General features: G+C 42.8%; 1 protein-coding gene across 1 annotated transcript; it reads right to left on the reverse strand.

Moving 5' to 3' along the window:
- Window positions 1–22: 22 nt before the first annotated feature.
- srpra (SRP receptor subunit alpha) lies at window positions 23–14,733 on the reverse strand. The gene is made up of 14 exons (XM_020508254.2): window positions 14,371–14,733; window positions 13,010–13,093; window positions 12,708–12,871; window positions 12,328–12,488; window positions 11,819–11,981; window positions 11,560–11,716; window positions 11,176–11,306; window positions 10,931–11,049; window positions 9,816–9,902; window positions 9,458–9,630; window positions 8,986–9,199; window positions 8,611–8,774; window positions 1,429–1,527; window positions 23–1,069 (listed from the first exon to the last, which is right to left on the reverse strand). Exons 1-14 carry the CDS (start codon window positions 14,491–14,493, stop codon window positions 941–943), a joined length of 1,968 nt encoding a protein of 655 aa, XP_020363843.1. The 5' UTR covers window positions 14,494–14,733; the 3' UTR covers window positions 23–940.
- Window positions 14,734–16,423: the final 1,690 nt, after the last annotated feature.

Genomic DNA, 16,423 nt, shown 5'->3' on the forward strand with positions numbered 1-16,423 from the left:
AAGGTTGGAATTGTAAGACGTATGTTGTTCCATGCCATCATAGCAGCTTTATTTAGAAATGTTTACATTCTCAAATGACAAATCTATACAACTCTTGATTCTCATTGCACTACTGCAAATTAAAAGGGACTGGAAAAATGTAAGACTTGTATTTGTTTTCAAAATGACAAAGGGGAAGAAATTGAAAAAGCTAAAGTCAAGGCCTAGTGCTCCAGTTGTAGACCCTGGAGGACAACCCCAAAAAATGTCTAAGTTATTTTTTCAACTCGACCACAAACTGAAGGATCATTCAAGTCTCCAATTGCAGAGGAAGAAGGGAGCATCGGGATGGGGGTTATAGCAGTCCATCCAGAGCTAGAAACAGAAGGTAGTTACTGGGTTTGTTGAAGTTTCAGATCTCAGCAGACAGACGGTCACCCATGTAGGTGATGCTTCAGGGAAACGGATAGGATAGGCACTATGGTCACTAAGCTTTCCTCGGGAACAGGGCGGCTGCTGAAACGTGTCACATCCAGCAAGCCTTCATAACTGACATGTTCTCGTTGAAGTGAAGGGGGAAAACAGACACCAAATGCCAGGAAGTGAATTTGACAATGAGTAACCTGTGAGTGAGGACAAATAAATACTCTCTATTTGATCAGATAAAAAGTCAGGAAATGTGTCTCTTGAACTTCACTGCATCACTTTAAAGCAAAATTGAGGTACTTCTGAATTTGGCCCAACCGTTTACAGATAATGCAAGAGACTCTTGCTTAAAAGTCAACACCCACCCCTTTCCCAGATGGAGTTGGGAGGAAGCTTGTGTGTTTTGCATTTGGTGCTATGTGGAGGGTTAGGATGTGAGCCACAGGACAGGGTTAGCAGGACCGGACATCTCAAAGCGCTGTGTTTAGTTGGCTTTGTCACGATAGTGGTGAACACGGATGCAGGCAGCAGCCACTCAGGCCTTCATGAGGGCGCCCACAACAGCACGGGCGTTGAGGCTCCGCAGGTCATTGTAGGTCTGCCCTGTGCCCACAAACACAATGGGCTGGCCGGTGATGTAGGTCATTGAGATGGCAGCGCCAACCTGAGGGGAGGAGTGACATCAGCTTTGCAACCAAAAACCATGCAGACTTCTGTTCTGACACAATCCGATAAGGATGTCAAACAGCATTTAAAAAGCTTGGACTTCCTATCAATAAAAAACATTGTTTACAGGGACTTCTGTTAACCCATAAGAATCTAAGCCGGGGGGGGAGCAGGGTTCTACTAAACTATATGGAATTATTTTATTATGGTTATACCAAGGATAATTTAGCCAATTGATTTAGAGTTATGAAAAATGTAATAGATTTTTGGCTTTACTATTAGCCCATAAAAACAGTCCACCAAAAATAGAAAAAATAAGCTTGTTCTGAAGTGACTGTAGTCAAATGACATACGAACCTTGTCATCAATGGTGTCAAACTTGGTGAGAACAATCCCGTCGATGAGACGAGGCTTATCAGACATGGAGTGATCAGCCAGCGCCTGGTTAAATTTCACCTGCAAGTATAGTATCGCACTCATTATACAGTGGAGTGCAACATAAAACAGCTATGCAAATCAACAAAACAGTTAGAGTCTATATATATTTTAAAGGCGGCAGGTAGCCTAGCAGTCAAGCGGACTGGGCCAGTAACCGAAAGATCGCAGGTTCGAATCCCCAAGCAGACTAGGTGAAAAAGCTGCCGATTGTGCCCCACTTCTCCGATAAGTTGCACTGGATAAGTGTCTGCTAAATTACTTAAATGTGCCCTCTGCACGACAAGTTAAAATACCATTTACAGAGCATTCGGTAAGTATTCAGACCCCCCCCGACTTTTTCCATATTTTGTTACGTTACAGCCTTACTCAAATAGATTAAATTGCTTTTTCTCTCTCACTAATGTACACATAATACCCCATATTGACAAAGCAAACCGGTTTAGAAATCTTGGCAAAAAAAGTTATCACATTTACATAAGTATTTAGACCCTTTATTTTGTTGAAGCACCTTTGGCAGCAATTACAGCCTTGAATATGACGCTACAAGCTTGGCACACCAGTATTTTGGAAGTTTCTCCAATTTTCTGCAGATCCTTTCAAGCTCTGTTAGGTTGGATGGGGAGCGTCGCTGCACAGCTATTTTCAGGTCTTTCCAGAGAGGCTGGGCTCTGGCTGGGGAGCGTCGCTGCACAGCTATTTTCAGGTCTTTCCAGAGAGGCTGGGCTCTGGCTGGGGCATTCAAGACCTGTCCTGAAGCCACTCCTGCGTTGTCTTGTCTGTGTGCTTAAGGTCGTTGTCCTGTTGGAAGGTGAACCTTCACCCCAGTTGGAGGTACTCCCATCTCCACAGAGGAACTCTGGAGCTCTGTCAGAGTGACCATCGGGTTCTTGGTCATCTCCCTGACCAAGGCCCTTCTCCCCCAATTGCTAAGTTTGGCCGGGCGGCCAACTCTAGGAAGAGTCTTGGTGGTTCCAAACTTCTTCCATTTAAGAATGATGGTGACCACTGTGTTCTTGGGCACCTTCAATGCTGCAGAAATGTTTTGGTACCCTTCCCCAGATCTTTGCCTCGATACAATTCCTTTGACCTCATGGCTCAGTTTCAAATCATATCACATTTTATTGGTCACATACACATGGTTAGCAGATGTTAATGTGAGTGTAGCGAAATGCTTGTGCTTCTGGCTCTGACAATGCAGTAATATCTAACTAGTAATCTAACACTTCCCCAACAACTACCTAATACACAAATCTAAAATGGGGAGAATGAGAATATGTACATATATGGATGAGCGATGTCTGAGCAGCATAGGCAAGGTGCAATAGATGGTATAAAATAGTGTGTAAACATTATTTAAAGTGGCATTGTTCAAAGTGACTAGTGATCCATTTGTTAAAGTGGCCAGTGACTGGGTCTCCATGTAGGCAGCAGCCTCTCGGAGTTAGTGATTGCTGTTCAGCAGTCTGATGGCCTTTAGATAGAGACAGCTTTGATGCACCTGTACTGACCTCGCTTTCTGGATGTTAGCAGTGTGAAGAGGCAGTGGCTCTGGTGGTTGTTGTCTTTCATTATCTTTTTTGACTTCCTGTGACATCGGGTGTTATAGGTGTCATGGAGGGCAGGTAGTTTGCATCCGGTGTTGCGTTGTGCAGACCGCACCATCCTCTGGAGAGCCATACGGTTGAGGGCGAAGCAGTTGCCGCACCAGGCTGTGATACAACCTGACAGGATGCTCTCGATTGTGGATCTGTAAAAGTTAGTTAGGGTTTTGGGTGACAAACCAACTTTCTTCAGCCTCCTGAGGTTGTCTGTGTGGGTGGACCATTTCAGGTTGATGTGTACGCCAAGGACCTTAACTTCCCACCTTCTCCACTACTTTCCCGTTGATGTGGATAGGGAGGTGCTCCCTCTGCTGTTTCCTGAAGTCCACGATACTCCTTTGTTTTGTTGAGTGAGAGGTTGTTTTCCTGACACCACACTCCGAGTGCCCTCACCTTTTACTGTACCTGTAGGCTGGCTTGTCGTTGTTGGTAATCAAGCCCACTACTGTTGTGTCGTCTGCAAACTTGATGATTTAGTTGGAGGCGTGCATGGCCACACAGTCATGGGAGAACATGGAGTACAGGAGGGGTCTGAGCACACACCTTTGTGGGGCACCCAGTTGAGGGTCAGCGAGGTGAGGATGTTTCCAATCTTCACCACCTGGGGGCGGCCCGTCAGAAAGTCCAGGACCCAATTGCACAGGGCGGGGTTGAGGCCCGGGGCCTCCAGCTTGATGATAAGCTTGGAGGGTACTATGGTGTTAAATGCTGAGCTGTAGTCAATGAACAGCATTCTTACATACAGTTGAAAGTTTGCATACACTTAGGTTGGAGTCAGTAAAACGTTTAACTACTCCCCAAATTTCATGTTAACAAACTATAGTTTTGGCAAGTCGGTTAGGAAATTTTTTCAACAATTGTTTACAGACAGATATCACTAGGGCGGTATAATTCATTGTATCACAATTCAAGTGGGTCAGAAGTTTACATACACTAAGTTGACTGTGCCTTTAAACAGCTTGTAAAATTCCAGAAAATGATGTCATGGCTTTAGAAGCTTCTGATAGGCTAATTGACATCATTTGAGTCAATTGGAGGTGTACCTGTGGATGTATTTCAAGGCCTACTTCAAACTCAGTGCCTATTTGCTTGACATCATGGGAAAATCCAAAGAAATCAGCCAAGACCTCAGAAAAAAATGTGTAGACCTCCACAAGTCTGGTTCATCCTTGGGAGCAATTTCCAAATTCCCGAAGGTACCATGTTCATCTGTACAAACAATAGTACGCAACTATAAACACCATGGGACCACACCGCCGTCATACCGCTCAGGAAGGAGACGCGTTCTGTCTCCTAGACATGAATATACTTTGGTGCGAAAAAGTACAAATCAATCCCAGAACAGGAAAGGACCATGTGAAGATGCTGGAGGAAACAGGTACAAAAGTATCTATATCCACAATAAAACTAGCCCTATATCGACAACCTGAAAGGCCGCTCAGCAAGGAAGAAGCCACTGCTCCAAAACAGCCATAAAATAGCCAGACTACGCTTTGCAACTGCATAAGGGGCCTTTTTGGAGAAATGTCCTCTGGTCTGATGAAACAAAAATAGAACTGTTTGGCCATAATGACCATCGTTATGTTTGGAGGAAAAAGGGGGAGGCTTGCAAGCCGAAGCGCACCATCCCAACCGTGAAGCACGGGGGTGGCAGCATCATGTTGTGGGGGTGCTTTGCTGCAGGACGGATTGGTGCACTTCATAAAAAAGTTGCATCATGAGGAATGAAAGTGATGGGGATATATTGAAGCAACAGCAACACATCAGTCAGGAGGTTAAAGCTTGATCGCTAAATGGGTCTTCCAACATACTCCCAAAGGTGTGGTAAAATGGCTTAAGGACAACAAAGTCAAGGTACTGGAGTGGCCATCACAAAGCTCTGACCTCAATCCCATAGACAATGTGTGGGCAGAACTGAAAAAGCGTGTGTGAGCAAGGAGGCCTACAAACCTGACTCGGGTACACCAGCTCTGTCAGGAGGAATGGGCCAAAATTCACCCAACTTATTGTGGGAAGCTTGTGGAAGGCTACCCGAAACGTTTGACCCAAGTTAAACAATTTAAAGGCAATGCTACCAAATACACTCAATTATTATGTAAACTTCTACCAAATACTAATTGAGTGTATGTAAACTTCTGACCCACTGGGAATGTGATGAAAGAAATAAAAGCTGAAATAACTCATTCTCTCTACTATTATTCTGACATTTCACATTCTTAAAATGAAGTGGTCATCCTAACTGACCTAAAACAGGGAATTTTTACTAGGATTAAATGTCAGGAATTGTGAAAAACTGAGTTTAAATGTACTTGGCTAAGGTGTTTGTAAACTTCTGACTTCAACTGTAGGTATTCCTCTTGTCCAGATGGGATAGGGCAGTGTGCAATGTGATGGCATCGCCTGTGCTCCTGTTAGGGCGGTATTCAAACTGAAGTGGGTCTAAGGGTGGCCGGTAAAGTGGAGGTGATATGATCCTTGACTAGTCTCTCAAAGCACTTCATGATGACAGAAGTGAATGTTATGGGGCGGTAGTCATTTGGTTCAGTTATCTTTGCCCTTTTGGCTACAGCAACAATGGTGGCCTTATAAATTCACTCACAGAGTCAGCGTATAGGTCAATGTTATTCTCTGAGGCTGACTGGAACATATCCCAGTCCTCGTGATCAAAACAATCTTAAAGTGTGGATTCTGATTGGTCAGACCAGCATTGAAAGGTTCTAGTCACTGGTACATCCTGTTTGAGTTTCTGCCTATAAGACGGTAGGAGCAAGATGGCGTCGTGGTCGAATTTTCCGAAGGGAGGGCGGGGGAGGGCTTTGTATGCATTGCGGAAGGTAGAGTAGCAGTGGTCGAGTGTATTACCCCCAGCGTGTAGTGCAATCAATATACTAATAGACTTTAAGTAGCCCTTTTCTCAAATTTGCTTTGTTAAAATCCCCACCTACAATAAATGCAGCCTCAGGACATATGGTTTCCAGTTTACATAGAGTCCAGTGAAGTTCCTTGAGGGCCATCTTGGGGTCTGCTTGAGGGGGAATGTACACAGCTGTGACTAACTGATGAGAATTCTCGTCAGTTATAGTTTGTGGGGAATTCTAGGTCGGGTGAGCAGAAGGACTTGAGTTCCTGTATGTTGTTGTGATGATTACACCATGAGTCGTTAAATCATGAAGCATACACCGCCGCCCTTACTCTTCCCGGAGAGGTGTTTAATCTCTGTTGTAGTGATGCATGGAGAAGCCCGGTGGCTGAACCGATTCCAAAAACATATCCAGAGAACCATATTTCTGTGAAACAGAGAATGTTACAACCTCTGTCTCTCTGGAAGGCAACCCTGGCTCGAATTTCGTCTATCTTGTTGTCAAGAGACTGGACAATGGCGAGTAGTATACTCGGGAGGGGTGGGCGATGTGCACGTCTACGGAGCCGGCTTCTGGGATTGGGTCGGCTTCTGGGATTAGATCCATTGTCCAGGGTGGTGGTCTAAACAGAGGTTCCACTTCGGGAAAGTCGTATTCCTGGTCGTAATGTTGCTAAGTTGACGTCGCTCTTATATCCAATAGTTATTTCCGGCTGTATGGAATAAGACTTAAGATTTCCTGGGGTAATAATTTATGAAATAATACATTTAATTTTGTAAAAATTCTGCATAGTTTCCTAAGAACTCTGTCGGCGCCATCTTGAGAATTTTGCACTGTCAACTGTGGGACCTTATATAGACAGGTATAGGTCTTTCCAAATCATGTCCAATCAATTGAATTTACCACAGGTGGACTCCACCTGTAGAAACACCTCAAGGATGATCAATGGAAACAGGATGCACCTGAGCTCAATTTTGAGTCTCATAACATAGGGTCTGAATACTTATGTAAATAAGGTATTTTACTTGTAATAAATTCACTAACATTTCTAAAAACCTGCTTTATGGAAAAAGGGTTGTAGTAAATACAGCTAAAGCTCAGGGATTTTTCTACCATTGTAATCTTTGGGCGGGCTGCCTAAGCATTTTCTTCGGGTCGCTTAACTCCAAACGGTGTAAAAAAAAATATAGATTTTGGATGCATTAACGCTTTCAGTGTAAACTTAAATGACAAAAAAAACAAAGTATGTGGAAAGATAATGGACCTATGTATTATTTTATAATATAATCTTTGAGAGTTAACAATAGTCCAAATAAAAGCTAGACAGTCAGGGAGAATTGACAACTCCAAAAACAATTAATTTAGCATGATTACGTTTTTGTTATTGTTTTAGCAAAATAACACAGAATTAGCCTTGGCAAAATGCATACAATTTCAAGAAACTAGCTTTAAAAGAGCAAAGTTCTCTCAGCTGAATGGAGAAATTTGTAGAATTGCAGGAAATTGTCTTAGAAATGTAAAAAAAAGTTTCTACACCGCCAAGATGGCGGCCCCATTTTCAACCAGAAAAAACCCTGAAGCTATAGCATAATCCAAAATAAACTCAAGAGTATCTAAAACGCATCCGGAATTCTTTGACAGCTGGTCTGTTTTTTACCTTCTAGGGATCAGAGTTTCAGAGGCATATTAAACAGTAGGATGTTATATGACAGTGGTCACAAACCTTTGAGTCAGATCACTTTCTGAATCAAAATGCACGCCGAGATCTAACGCTCTGATTTTTTTATTAACATGACTTTAAAAAATGTAAGCTTACGCAACATTAACCAATTAAAAACAGTACTGTAGCAATGAGGTTTGTGCAGTGAGCGATAGGCCCAAAACATTTTCACCGCATACTGGATTTGCTTGAATTTACCTGCCAATGCATTGTTGTTGTTTGGGACATTTAAAAATATATATATTTCAAAATTTGAGGTATTACTTGTGAGGCACAGCTGAGTGAGCATACATTTAAATAATTTCCTTTTTATTTTACTGGGCTGATAGTGCCTGCATCTGATGGTCAGTCTCAACAGAGGGAGAGAGCAGCAGACTGAGGGTCCGTCTCTCAATATCCCTCCACTCTCCCTTTCCTCCACTGACCAAAAAAGGACACCGTCTTCCAGCTGATGGCGAAACTCGAGTCGCACCGCATTATTTCTGCCTCATGCACAAATTCATGTTCTTACTCCTATGAACAGAGAAAGTGAAATATTCCTTGATATGAAAAAAAGACCCAAACCGCTAATAATAACAACGCAAGCCTATAGATATACTTTCCTACTCATTCATTACTGCTGCACTGCTTGTTGTAGCGCTGAGTGGAAATAGGAAGAACATTTTAAAATCTCACAGTATCAATTTTGCTGTAGCTTTCTTTTATGCCTGCTACGTTACTGCAGACTCGGTTATCTGAGCAATCGGATTGGCCAGCGGTAGCATAGTGCACTTGGCAGCACCTACCACCAACAGCCCGAGACTAATAAAAAAATAGGAACAAGGCTTTATCGTTGGGTTTTTTACATAAATGTTTGGAGATCGACTAGAAATGCCTTGGAGATCGTCCGGTTGGTGACCACTGTTGTATAAGGACTCACCAGCTGGTCCACAGCCTCGTTGCCCACTAGAGCTTCCCCCACAAACAGCACCAGGTCAGGCATGTTGACAGCTATCAGCTTGGCCAGAGCCGTCATCAGGGGGGTGTTGTCCTGCATCCGCCCAGCAGTGTCCACCAGCACCACATCAAAGGCCTGGTTACGGGCTGGACAGAGAGACAAAGGATTTCTTCACTTGGTTGAATGAACATCTGACTTGGTCCATATTCTCAGTTAATATGCGAGACAATAAGAAGCATTCGTGAACCCCTCCTACAGATCACCATACATTTATTTGAGGACAGACAGAGCTATGGCATACTATAGGGCTAGGATGACCTAGTCTATGAATGGCAAGCTGGGGAATGGTATGGTTACCATAGGCGATAGCCTCCATGGCGATGCCAGCGGCGTCCTTCCCGTAGCCCTTCTCATAAAGCTGCACTATGGGTCGTCCCCCGTGGTCCTGAGGGGGGTGCAGGGAGTTAAGGCGGCGCTGGTGGGTACGCAGCTGCTCCACGGCCCCCGCACGGAATGTGTCACAGGCTGCTATCAGCACGGTGAAACCATTCTCGATTAGCCAGAAAGAGATCTGCACACAGACAGAGGATGTAGGGTTTCAGCAAATAAAAAATAATTTCCCTGCTGGTTTTTCTGTGGTCTGAATGGGGGCTTCCCAGGTATTCGGTGGCCTATGTATCTAGACAGCCTGGAAAGGTCCAACCAGGACCTGGTTTGGTTAAATGGATACAACCCAGGTTTGAAATCCTCAACAATACCAATGTTTTCAATATGACGGATTTACAGAAGGGAAAAAATATAAAAATACTGACACCATGGTGGATCTCACCTTGGCCAGGTTGGTGGACTTTCCGACCCCGTTGACCCCACAGAAGGTGATGACGAAGGGCCTGCGCTGGCTACGAGCCTCCAGGACGTCTCTCAGGATGTCCACACGCCGCTTAGGCTGCAGGATCTGGACCAGGGAGTCCTGCAGGGCCCCCTTTACAGTTGAGGCAACAGCTATTACAAGAGGGGGGGGGGGGGGCTTTATCAGAGCAAGAGGGGTACTCTGAACTGTTGTGCAGCATCTTCATCTCTTTAGGGGAGTGAAGTCTATCGAGTTCACTTCAATCTCTCCACAGGTGAACTCATTCTATTGTGGACTTATTCTACTCAGTAGCTATGTGGAAGACAGTTGTACTCACTGGTGAAGGTGCCCATGACTTTGCCCTCCAGTTTCTTGGCTACAGAGTCACAGAGTTGGGAGGCAATTTCAGCTGCTACATTCTTAGCTGAAAAAATTAATTAAAATAAAATAAAAAAATAGATGAGAAAATTCTATGAATACAAGTCAAATGTGAAGCTTTTCCCCTCAGGTGATCTAGGACATATACAAATCTGTTGAACAGTTAATTACACTCCCGTACATATTTATTTTGACAGTGAAGCTAAAACTGTTGTCTCTATACTCCAGCATTTTGGATTTCAGATTAAATGTTTCATATAAGGCGACAGTACAGAATGTCACCTTGTATTTGAGGGGATTTTCATACGCATCTGTTTTACTGTTTAGAAATTAAAGTACTTTATGTATCTAGTCCCCTCCATTTGAAGTACATGCTACCATGATTACGGATAATCTTTCATTAATAATGAGTGAGGAAGTTAGATGCACAAAGATCATACACCCAAGGCATACTAACCTCTCACTATTACCAATAACAAGGGAGGTTAACATTGTTTTTTTTGGGGGGGGGGGGGGGGGGGGGGTATGATTATTTATGCCTCTAACTTCCTCAATCATTATTCTCAATTCATTCAGGATTATCCAGATTAATGTAGAAGTGTTCAGGAACATATATTCTTATTTACAATAAGCGACTCCAAAGACAATACATTATGTACCACTAATTTCTATTGGGCACATCAATCTGAAACAATCATTACAAATTTCAAATATTTACAACAACATTGTAGAGTCACAAGATTGATGTAGTCATTGCATGCAAGGAATATGGGACCAATACTAAACGTTTGACCACCCCACAAGTTAATTTGTCCAAATACTTACAACCTTCAAATGGAGGGGACTAGATACATAAGGCTTTCATTTCTAAAAAGTAAAAACAGATATGAAATACCCTCAAATAAAAAGGTGACATTCTGTAAGGTCACCTCATATGAAACATTTGATCTCAAATCCAAAATGCTGGAGTATAGAGCAAAATTAAACATTTTAGCTTCACTGTCCAAATAAATATTAAGGGGAGTGTATGTGTTAAGAAACTGATACTGTAGTGTGGAACAGAGGAGTCCATACCGATGAGGTGGTCCCTCATCTTGTCCAGAACTGGCTCCATGTCCTCCTGGCTCAGACTCTTAGAACCCACCAGGCCCTTCAGCATCCCAAACATCCCTCCAAAAGCACCCTTTTTGGGGCTGAGGAACATTTTAAAAAGGACACTTAGACAGGAGCAACAGGGCACAACATCACATTCATATCATCTTCCATTCCTCAGCCATGCTTCCTATTATCTGACACATTAAATAATCAAAGGGTCTCACATTTTCTTGCTAGTGTCAGCAACTACCACCCTCTCCACAGCATCTTCTTCCTCCTCCTCCTCCTCCTCTCCCTCGCTGGACTCGTAATCCACGGCGAGCAAGTCACCCTTCATCGAGCTCAGCTGCATCCCCTGGAAAACAAGACAAGACTTTATTAAGATGTGCAATTCCTATAAACTAAGCACTTCTACACCACATGGGCCTTATTTATCAAGGTACCAACAGAGCATCCCTGAAGGCTATTAGCTCTAGTCTGGTTAAACCAGACAGACCGCTGCGCTCACCATTATTTCACTGCACTTTTAAATAATGTGAGCGCAGCATTCAGTCTGGTACAACCAGGCTATATTAGCTCTGCTGCTCTCAAACCCAACAGGCACATACCGGGTCAGCTTGAGCGTCCAAGCCTTGGTCTCCAGCAGCATGAGCTCCATTGCCATTGCTCTGGCTGTAGTCCAGTTCTTTGGTGCTGCTGCCACCCAAGGTCCACACCCGCTTCTCTTTCCCCTTGGGTTTCTCCTTCACAGGCTTGGGGGACTTACTGGAAGGCAAGAGACAATGTGACTTCCAGTACTGAAGCAACTGTCAGCAACATTCCAAATTAGAACTTTAACCACATTGGGTCCCTCCCAACCCCACTCACCTGGGCTTCTCCACAGGTGCCCCCATGCGCTTGCGGATAAACTCCTCTCTCTTCTTCTGAATGATCTCCTCCTGGGTCAAGCCTTGGTTACCGTTCTCTTCTGTCTTCTGGGCACTGGTCGGAGCCTTAGCTTTTTCCCCTTTCACAGGCTCAGCAGCAGGAGCTAGGGGGGAAAACATCAGAAACTAACCCCATCCACACAAAACATTATCAATGTCCCCATCACAGGAGGTTGGTGGCACCTTAATTGGGGAGAATGGGCTCGTGGTAATGGCTAGAGCGGAATAGTATCAAATACATCAAATACGTGATTTCTATGTGTCTGATGCCATTCCAGTCGCTCCATTTCAGCAAATTATTATGAGCCGTCCTCCCCTCAGCAGCCTTCTCTGGTCCCCATGAAATTAAAACATGAAGAATAAAATGGACCGGTTTCAAACAGAAATAGTGTAACCATGACAAAGTGCTTGTATTCCAACATCTTCATAATAATCATGTCAAACCCTTACCCTCTTTTTTGGCATTCTTATTCTTCTTGCCACCCTGTTCCTTGCCCTTATCCCCTCCTTTCGTCTCGATCATGGACTTCACAGTTTTCTGGGATTTCAGGGAAGCATTGAAGCTTCTCATGGAGGTGGGACCTCGAGCTTTGCTGCTCTCCTCCGCCTCACTAGAGCACAACAGGACAGTAACATTAGAGTCAAAGCACTTAGCATTTAACTTGAACTATAGTGAAATTCTATTTTGTACAAGTAGCCTTCAGGTCCTTGTAGACCTGTGAGTTGGCAACTCAACAGCTGGTTGTGTGTGTGAGATTCAGCAAATTAGTCTGAAAGCAGAATCTTCTCTTTATGCACCAGTATCAGCCCTAAGATATGACACTGCTTACCGAAGAAGCATTTTGAAGTCATCCTCAAACGCAAAATGGCTGTTCAACAGCGCAAGGGCCCCTTTTTGCTCCAGCTCATTCTTATAGCGATCCCTGAAGTGGAGCTGTACGTCATCTATGAACTTGTCAACATACGTCAGCGTCAGGATTTTTTGAAAACCCACCTACACAAAAAAGAGAAGCATGGTCAGTTTGGAGTCCATAGACTGCATGAGAAGAAAACACTTCTGTATGTTCGTATGGTATGTTCCTTCAGGAAATAGTAAATGTTATAATACACTGCAGTTCTCTGTGAAACTTACCACAAAAACCAGCTCAAACTCATTATCGAGTTTGTACTTAAGACTCAAGGCATCATGAGAATAGGAATTGTTGCCACTGCGTTCCTGAAACAAAATAAGAGAACCATTAACATTAATACTGTAACACCGATCAGAGGTTATCACTGAAATGAAAACATTTCTCTTGAACACATGTTCTACACTGAACAAAAATAAACATGTAAAGTGTTGGTCCGATGTTTCATGAGCTTAAATAAAATATCCCAGAAATGTTCCATATGAACAAAAACCTTATTTCTCTAAAATGTTTGGCAAAATGTGTTTACATCCCTGTTAGTGAGCATTTATCAATTTCCAAGATAATTCATCCACCTGACAGGTTTGGCATATCAAGAAGCTAATTAAACAGTTTGATCATTACACAGGTACACCTTATGCTGGGGACAATGAAAGGCCACTTTAAAAATGTGCAGTTGTGTCACACAAGACAACACCATAGATGTTTCAAATTTTGAGGGAGCATACAATTGGCATGCTAACTGCATGAATGCCCTCCAGAGCTGTTGGCAGAGAACTGAATGTTAATTTCTCTACCATAAACCACCTCTGTCATTTTACAGAATTTGGCAGTACTTCCAACCAGCCTCACAACCGCAGACCACGCGTGGGCAACCGGTTTGTTGATGTCAACGTTGTGAACAAAGTGCTCTATGATGGCGGTGAGGTTATGGTATGGGCTGGCGTAAACTACGAACACAATTGCATTTTATCAATGGTAAATTGAATGCACAAAGATACCATGACGAGATCCTGATGTTTTCTGATCCAGACCACCTACCTTACCCCTTTTTTTTTATGTATATGTATTCCTAGTCACATGAAATCCATAGATTAGGGCCTAATGAATTGATTTAAATGTACTTATTTCCTTATATGAATTAACTCAGTAAAATCTTGGAAATTGTTGAGTTTATATTTTTGTTACTTGATATCTAGCTAGCAACGTGGTAATAGTCTTGCATTTTGTGATAATCCCACTAGGCTGTGATATTGTGATGTGGCTGGCAAAATAACAACCTGTGCGCGTCCCCAGTTCCCAAATCCCCCATGTCTGTATTACGCAACCATATACTAGCTAGCGCAATCGTAGCATTAGCAAGCTAACAAGTGCGCTAGCTTTACCAATATATACATCCTATTTAGTTTAGACGAAGAAGAATTTACATGATAGGTGTATCTACGAAAGCTACGTAGCTAAATTAGCAAACCAGTTTGTTGATGAAGTGGCGACGCTCTGGCGCATGCTGAAAAACAACCATACATACACACCGCTAGGCTGCACAGAAACATGACAGCTGTCACTTGATTTAAGTATTTCTCACCTGAAGGATCACGGAGCGGATCAGCGCGTTGACAGGCCCGGTGAAGGATTCTGTAACACCGGTTCCCTGAAAACACCACAACACTATGCCCCCCTTACTAAAGATGGTGAAGAAATCCAGCATCTTGACACCACGTACACGAGATAATATACCAACGTAAAGAAAACAAACTAACAAAAACGTTAAACGGAAGGGGGAAAAACGCTATAAATAACTGATCGGAAGAATATTTTAAGTGGCTTCGCCTCCAGAAGGAAATCTAATCAGATATACAGTATCTGATGAAAAATTTCCTCCCAAGTCTAGCTACCTCCACTAACACTGTTTTAGACACGTCAGTTGCAAGACCAGGAAATGACGTTTCTTCCGGAAATTTCTGATTCTTCTTCTTTTTCTTTGGAGTTTAACGGCGGTTGGCATCCAATATGCCTCATTACCGCCACAAACTGGACTATAATATAAAATCATTATACTTTGTGATACAAAACGGGGAAAGGAAAAACAAAAGTAAAACTACAAAAAAAACACCCTTCCAACTGTGGTGGCAGAATTTGTGTTGAGCTGTTGAAACTTCAAGGGATATGTTCTGTGTTGTACTGTGATGTAATGCCTTTCTTTCATAGACTCCTGGTATGTATGCACCCTAACACAAGGCTATTGTGTTCCGTAACTGTTACTTGTATAAAATAACTGTTGTGTAAACAATTTTGTGTTATTACTTCCCACTATATAAAGAACATGCAGCCATTCTCAAGTTCTTCCCTGTGAAATCAGAGGTAGATCTCCCCTACAGCTGCTTGTATTATAGGTTTTCTATTATACCATTAAGTAGTCTCTGCCTTCATCTTTGGATCTAATTTTCAACGACATTTGGTGCAGTGATCCGGATGAGAACAACCTGAATTTCTGATCCGTTCTGCCCGGCTTGGAAAAAGGTAAGATACCTTATTTAAACATCTCTGTGAGGGACTGTCTGTTTTCCAGCCTAGCCTTAATGGTGTAAGATCTCATCCTCCTCATCAACAAAATGTTGGGGTTCAATTTGGCAGAACAATTTTTCTATAATAATGAATCTCGCCGGTTAACATTGATCAATGGCAGCACAGGTGTGTATCTAATAGGGATTGGTTTTCCTACAATCAGTTGAAAATAATGTTGGGTCAGTCTATAAATAGGTATACATTTCACTACACTTGCAGGTGAATACTGTTGGATCAGTGACAAAATACTGTTGGATAAGTATATAATTTAGGATGGGTCAGTATATAAATAGGGATTGGATTCCCAACAATGAAATACATAATTACAGTGGGGCAAAAAAGTATTTAGTCAGCCACCAATTGTGCAAGTTCTCCCACTTAAAAAGATGAGAGAGGCCTGTAATTTTCATCATAGGTACACTTCAACTATGACAGACAAAATGAGAAGAAAAAAAAATCCAGAAAATCACATTGTAGGATTTTTAATGAATTTATTTGCAAATTATGGTGGAAAATAAGTATTTGGTCAATAACAAACGTTTATCTCAATACTTTGTTATATACCCTTTGTGGGCAATGACAGAGGTCAAACGTTTTCTCTAAGTCTTCACAAGGTTTTCACACACTGTTGCTGGTATTTTGGCCCATTCCTCCATGCAGATCTCCTCTAGAGCAGTGATGTTGCTGGGAAACACGGACTTTCAACTCCCTCCAAAGATTTTCTATGGGTTTGAGATCTGGAAACTGGCTAGGCCATTCCAGGACCTTGAAATGCTTCTTACGAAGCCACTCCTTCGTTGCCCGGGCAGTGTGTTTGGGATCATTGTCATGCTGAAAGACCCAGCCACGTTTCATCTTCAATGCCCTTGCTGATGGAAGGAGGTTTTCACTCAAAATCTCAAGATACATGGCCCCATTCATTCTTTCCTTTACACAGATCAGTCGTCCGGGTCCCTTTGCAGAAAAACAACCCCAAAGCATGATATTTCAACCACCATGCTTCACAGTATGTATGGTGTTCCTTGGATGCAACTCAGCATTCTTTGTCCTCCAAAACACGACGAGATGAGTTT

Source organism: Oncorhynchus kisutch, linkage group LG18, assembly GCF_002021735.2.
Source record: "Oncorhynchus kisutch isolate 150728-3 linkage group LG18, Okis_V2, whole genome shotgun sequence".
In the NCBI taxonomy this organism is placed as follows: domain Eukaryota; kingdom Metazoa; phylum Chordata; class Actinopteri; order Salmoniformes; family Salmonidae; genus Oncorhynchus; species Oncorhynchus kisutch.

Bases quoted from the DNA above. Each gene is read 5' to 3' on its own strand.
- srpra (XM_020508254.2), bottom strand. From the start codon at position 14,493: ATGCTGGATTTCTTCACCATCTTTAGTAAGGGGGGCATAGTGTTGTGG. The intron at 12,489-12,707 runs GTAAGCAGTGTC...GTTGTGCTCTAG, and splicing joins GACTTCAAAATGCTTCTTCG to TGAGGCGGAGGAGAGCAGCA. The intron at 1,528-8,610 runs GTGAGTCCTTAT...CTATACTTGCAG, and splicing joins ACGAGGCTGTGGACCAGCTG to GTGAAATTTAACCAGGCGCT.